The sequence below is a fragment of the Lupinus angustifolius genome, chromosome LG09 (assembly GCF_001865875.1).
Source record: "Lupinus angustifolius cultivar Tanjil chromosome LG09, LupAngTanjil_v1.0, whole genome shotgun sequence".
Lineage (NCBI taxonomy): Eukaryota > Viridiplantae > Streptophyta > Magnoliopsida > Fabales > Fabaceae > Lupinus > Lupinus angustifolius.
In genome coordinates this window covers 1,103,807-1,105,967 of record NC_032017.1, presented here as the reverse complement: position 1 = coordinate 1,105,967, position 2,161 = coordinate 1,103,807, and the positions used below count along the sequence as shown (strand labels likewise).

General features: G+C 36.1%; 1 protein-coding gene across 1 annotated transcript; it reads right to left on the bottom strand.

Moving 5' to 3' along the window:
- Positions 248–1,054, bottom strand: LOC109356149. The gene has a single exon (XM_019599486.1). It carries the CDS (start codon positions 1,052–1,054, stop codon positions 248–250), a length of 807 nt encoding a protein of 268 aa, XP_019455031.1.

Here is a 2,161-nt window from a genome sequence, read left to right as displayed (position 1 = left end):
ACTACCATTACATTTCCATCAATTTTGAACCGCACACTCCCAATTCCCATAACTTCTAAGCGGGTATTATTTCTCAACTTAACAAAATGCCTAAAACCCTCATCCAAATCTGTAAACCAAATTTTATCTCCACACATATGGTTACTACTTCCAGAATCTAGGAACCATACCTCCTCCTTCTTGGCATTATTTGTCTCCACAAAAGCCATCAACAACATTGCATCTTCCTCATCAACCTCTGCGTAGTTCACCTTTCTTTCCCATTGTGGACAATCATACTGGAAGTGGCCAATTGGTGACACTTGAAACACTCCACCATTGCTCTGTTCAGTGACCTTCCTCGGCCTCTCCCCCTTCCTCGAACCATGCCTCCTCTGCCTCTTCCTCCACGTTCATCATACAAAATCTTCAGAACTTGCTCCTCTCCAACTCCGTTGGTGGTTTTCTTAAATTTCTGCTCGTGCACAAGTAGTGAGATTTGCAATTCATCAACAGAGAGACTATCAATGTCTTTGGACTCCTCAATCGAGCATACGATGTAATTGAAGTTTTCTGTAAGAGTTCTTAAAATTTTCTCCACAATTTTGTCATCTGGCATCTCTTCTCCACAGTTCCTCATGTCATTTGCCACCACCATAACTCGGCCAAAATAGTCTGTGACTGATTCTCCATTCTTCATATCCAGGAGCTCGAAGCTTCTATGCAATGTCTGCAATTGTGTTCGCTGCACCCTTGCATTTCCTTGGTATTTGATCATCATAGAATCCCATAGTTGTTTGGATGTCTCCTTTTGAGTGATGGTCTTCAAAATGGTCTTATCGATTGAACTAAACAAGTAGTTCTTAGCTTTAAGATCCTTCAGCCTTGCTTCATCATAAGTTTTCTTTTGAGCTGTAGACAATATTGCATCAGGTGCAGGCTCGGTGAAACCATCCACTACCACACTCCAATATTCTTTTGACCTCAAAAGATTCTCCATGATGAGACTCCAATGATCGTAGTCTCCATCAAATTTAGGAATGCTTGGTTGAGCAAAATTGCTACTCTCTGCCATACTAACTTGCTAGCTCTGATACCAGCTTTGTTGGAATCAGAAACTACAACACTCACAAAAGTATGAATAACTCTGATGATTTATTATGCAGATTTAGACTAATATATATAGCCTTACAGAGGATAAACTAATGAAAGGAAATTCTTCACTACTTGTGGAGGTGGTTACACAAAATCAGAAACAAACTTGAACCAGTCTTCTCCTACAATATAGGAGTTTATTCCTACAACTAATTAACTTGAAAGACCAAGTCTTAGGTACCCAACAATTTTGATCTATTGTTAGTTATGCTTCCGAAGCTTAAACCCCAAAATCCAAACCCCTACGATCCAAACCTATATTTGTTTATTATTTTGTGAATCTTTGTATATTTGGTGAGACAAGTGTATATTTTTTTGTCTTTGTGTTGACAATGATGTTAATCTCTTTTAACCTTTTTGTTTGATGGCATAAAAAGGGTGGAAAATTAAAGAAAATAAATGAAAGATGTACATGTTTATTCATATTTTTCTTAATTGTTCAATTACATTAATATATACATGTTTCTCTTATATGAACTATTCTTATGTAATAAGCTTATTTGTCTTATATAAACTGCAATATGATAAGTTGTCTTGATTTTATTCTAATTGAAAATTAGCTTTGCCTATCTTATGAGAAACCTTTTTTTAAAACTTTCTTATTTCTTAATCTTAGGGGAGCTATCATACTTTTAAAACTTTTATGAGCTTTTAATGCTTCATAAGAACCTTTTCATTAGGACCTTGACATTATAACATTCACATATGATAAAAAGTAGATTAAAAAATACCTGATTCCATTTCAGTTTCCCTTCTTTCTGGTGCACTTTCTGGTTTCCTATCTGATTGCCTTTGTTTTCACCTCTCTGCCTTCCCTTTATGCATTCCTTTACGATTAGGAACTCAGTTTCCTTCCTTCTCTATAAAGCATCGCACTTTCCTTACTCAACCACTAATTCTTCTCTAATTTTACTTTGTGTTTCTATTCATGGGATAGCAAATGATAGCATGGATTTTCCAATGCATAGGTACCTTTATTTATAGAGGAGTTTAGGATGAGTTATTACTCCTCCACTATGATGGAAAC